The sequence below is a fragment of the Orycteropus afer genome, unplaced genomic scaffold, assembly GCF_000298275.1.
Source record: "Orycteropus afer afer isolate SDZICR_OR568_19922 unplaced genomic scaffold, OryAfe1.0 scaffold00206, whole genome shotgun sequence".
Classification (NCBI taxonomy): Eukaryota; Metazoa; Chordata; class Mammalia; order Tubulidentata; family Orycteropodidae; genus Orycteropus; species Orycteropus afer.
In genome coordinates, this window is record NW_006921793.1 from 4,012,436 (window position 1) to 4,016,236 (window position 3,801).

The 3,801-nt window shown below is 38.3% G+C and overlaps 1 protein-coding gene across 1 annotated transcript in view; it reads left to right on the forward strand.

Moving 5' to 3' along the window:
• DOCK9 (dedicator of cytokinesis 9) overlaps positions 1–3,801 on the forward strand; it is a 294,626-nt gene that overhangs the window by 69,293 nt on the left and 221,532 nt on the right. The window contains exons 4-5 of the mRNA XM_042781963.1: positions 1,660–1,755; positions 2,734–2,868. Coding sequence (XP_042637897.1) covers positions 1,660–1,755; positions 2,734–2,868 — 231 coding nt within the window. The remainder of the gene's footprint in view (positions 1–1,659; positions 1,756–2,733; positions 2,869–3,801) is intronic.

A 3,801-nucleotide genomic window follows, 5' to 3' on the forward strand; every position in this document is an offset into this window, starting at 1 on the left:
CAGCCAGTAGATTTTTAAGGTTTATGCTTCAATGATTGTTTTGAGTGAGGTCTGCAGCACCTGGAAGCTCTGGTTTTAACAAGCCCAGTCCCCCAACCCAAACCCACTGCCAGTCAAGTGGATTCTGACTCATAGAGTAGAGCTGCCTGATAGGGTTTCCAAGACTGTGAATCTTTATGGAATCAGACTGCTACTGCTCTCTCCCATGGAGCAGCTGGTTGGTTTGAAGCTCTGACCTTTTTGGTCAGCATCTGGGCACTTAACCACTGCACAACCACGGCTCCTACTATTGGTGTAATGATGATGGCTGGAGAAGTGTATACATAGGGTGTTAAGGTGAGCATGTCCACTGAGCTTATTAATCTAAACAGTTATTAAACCTAAAGAGTTAATGCTACCCATCGATGAGTTTCTCATTCTTACCTTCTTAATGTTAGGTGTCCCATTATGAGATAGGTTCCTCATCCATTTTTTTTTTTTTTTTAATTATTGTCTAATTTATAACATCAGACACTCATGAACGTTAACATTGTCCGTAGTAGCAACTTATTTTAGATAAAATAATTCTGGGAAGACTAAGTCATCACAAAAATGAATGAAAGGTTATTCAGAACTTGGTGATAGTTAATAATAACAGGAAAACCAATGGAAATAATGCATGTAAAGGTGTGTAATATCCTAGACAGGTACTTTATTTCTACCATTGCCAGTAATGACATCAATAATAATAAAACGTTGAGTGTTCATATTGAGATGGTCCAAAGCAAAGCTTAAGATGGGTCTTTCTAAAATTGTCTGATTACAAAAATAAAGATTACAGCTAGAGGCCAGTCTTAGAAGGTATGAGCTGAGTTGCCTAATACTGTGTAGTCTTTTCTTCCCATGGTAGCTATTGAAGTGAACACCAGGCTCAATGTTAAAGGGACAGAGAAGTCATAAGAAGCAACTGTGTAGTGTGTGTGTGGAAGGGGGTTGAGGTTAGGATGTGGTGGATATGATGATTTGTTTATTTGTGTGTGCATATATTTCATTTCCTGTTTATTTCATGCATAAGTGTATGCCTAACATATTTGTAGCAGCTCTGTGCCCACCTCCTTAAACTAGCTGTCACACCTTGGGGTCAAAACTTGAAGACACATATTTCCTCTATTCCTGTTTGCATTTTTGCCTATCCACCCCTGCCTCTTTTTTTTCTTTTGCCCCATAATTTTATCTCTCCTCTCTGTATTTCCTTCTTTTCTTTATTCACCTTTCCCTGAACTAAGCTCTGGGAAGCTTTCCAGGAACTTGCTTTTGTCCTCCAACTATAGGGGAGTGTAGTTTGAAAACATTTTTTATGAAACCAGTCATGGCCTTAGAACTTGAATGATCAAGGGTGGTGTGTACTTTCTGTGGTTCATTAAACATGTAAATTTTTGCATGGTAACTGATTGCCTTTTGCTGGAGAAAAGTTTTCAGAAATTAGACTGGTCCCTCTCTTTACTGCTAAGTGGATTTTAAAGTGACTTGTAGGTGTTAGTTATAGGTGATTACTCCAGTAAAAAGACAAAGGACAGTTTGGCACAAATTGAATTGATTGTCTCATTGACCAGTTTCACAGCAAGCAACTTGAAGTAATAAAGGGAGATTTATGGTGGTTGTGTTGTCCTTCTTTCCTAGGATGCTGCCTCCCTTGGTTCTCAGAAAGGTGGGATCACTAAGCACGGGTGGCTGTACAAAGGCAACATGAACAGTGCAATAAGTGTGACCATGAGGGTAAGGCCGTTCATCACTCTCTATTCCTGTCATTGAACCCCTTTGCTGTTGGCCTTGAGACTAGTGCTCAAGGTGAATGGGCATACTTTTCTTCCTGAAAAAAATGGCATTGCCTGGTTAGTAAGGTGCCTCCCTGGTGATAGCGCCATTGGTACAGACCTTCCTCTGTTCCCTTCTCCTTATCCTCTGACCACTGACATGAGACTATCACTTGGCTTGATGTGAATATGCAGTCACTGACTCAGGCTTTATTCTTTATATTAACTACAGTGGTGATACTTGCTACCTCACGGACTTATCACCACGAGACACTTTTTCAAGCTGAGCCTAAGCATTTCTGTGGACGTATTCTGGGACAAAGTCAAGTAAAGCACAATTTGAGAATTAAGGAGAATTGGTTAAATTTGAAGAGGGTTGCAAGAGAAAAGTTAAAAAAAAAAAAAAGTAGTAGTAAAACTACTCAGGAGAGAAGAGGACCAGAGCATAGAAAGGCCAAAAATTAATAGAAAGAAGCAAAACAATGGAGAGGGGATGGGAGCTTGAACAAATAGGGAGATGAAAATTAAATCACTGGAAATGCTGACTTGCATAATCTTGAGGCTAGAAAATTGTTCAGCATCATGAAGCAGAAATAGTTTCTCATCTGTGTGAGCAAGAAACTCTGGGGATTTTAGAATGTTTCCATCCTTCTGTGCTACATCCCAAACTGAGTGGTTATGCAAGATTGCATATCCTGTGGCTTATAAAAATGACCCATGGATGTGAAGTGAGCCACCTTCTCAGAAGTGCAGTGCAGTAATACTTATTATTAGATGTGATGGAGAGTCAGTACACCCAATTACATGGGGAACTGGCTAGAGTCAAATTTGTTTTGGAGAGGATGGAGATTGTTTTTTTATGAGTGTATTGTTGTAAGTTATTGGTAAAGATAGTGATTTTTTAAAAATTTGAAATAGTAACTGTGTATTTTTCTCTCAGTCATTTAAGAGACGATTTTTCCACTTGATTCAACTTGGTGATGGATCCTATAATTTGAATTTTTATAAAGATGAAAAGATCTCTAAGGAACCAAAAGGATCAATTTTTCTGGATTCCTGCATGGGTGTGGTTCAGGTAAATATGAAAATAGCTATATCGTCAAGTTTCCTTTCTGTAAAAGAACCATTTATGAATTAGCAGATTTAAGCACAGTTAAAAAATGTGAATATGATTAGTGGGAGAAATACAATATCTGACTTTAAAATGAGTAAAGGCTGGCTTTTCATCGAATGAGAAGATGGCAGCTATAGCATACAGGCAGAATTATGTTGTGGTAAGCATGAACACTGTGGTGCCTGAATTCTCGTGTTTAAACCTAGCTCTGCCGCTTTTTAGCTGTATGACCATAGGTGGACTACTGAAGTTTCTTGGTCTGCAAAATTGGGATAATCACAATTTTTATTTTATAGCATACTTGAGAAAATTGCATGAGTTAATGCATGAAAAGATTTAAAACAGTTCTTAGCATCTAATAAGCACTCAATAAGTGATGACTTTATTACTACCATTTTAGTACCAATGGCAGTGTAGTTACTGGTTAAGAATTTTAGAACCAGACTGAGTTCAAATTTCTACTCTGCTACTTACCACCTGTGAAATCATAGCGATGATACTTAACCTTTCGGTGCCTCAGTGTCTTCCTCTGCTAAATAAGGATAATGATAAGACTGAATACAGTTATTGAGGGGATTAAATTAATTAATACAAGTGCTTAGAACAAAGTGCAGAAGAACATTAGAGATTTTCATCATAGTGTTGTTGTGTTGTAGTTACTCTTTTTTTTTTTATTTTTCTCCCTGGGGTTACTTTTTCCCAGTGTTCTTTCCTACTCATTCCTGCCCTCTGATCTATCTCCTTGTGCAAATACTACCCTCTGATCTCCCATGGTTGATTGTTCTAAGGAGTATACATACCCAGTGTAAATGTTGACCTTATATGCCTGTTTGGGAGCTCTGGTAGCATAGTGCCTAAGGCATTTGACTGCTAACCAGAAGGCTGGCAGTTCAA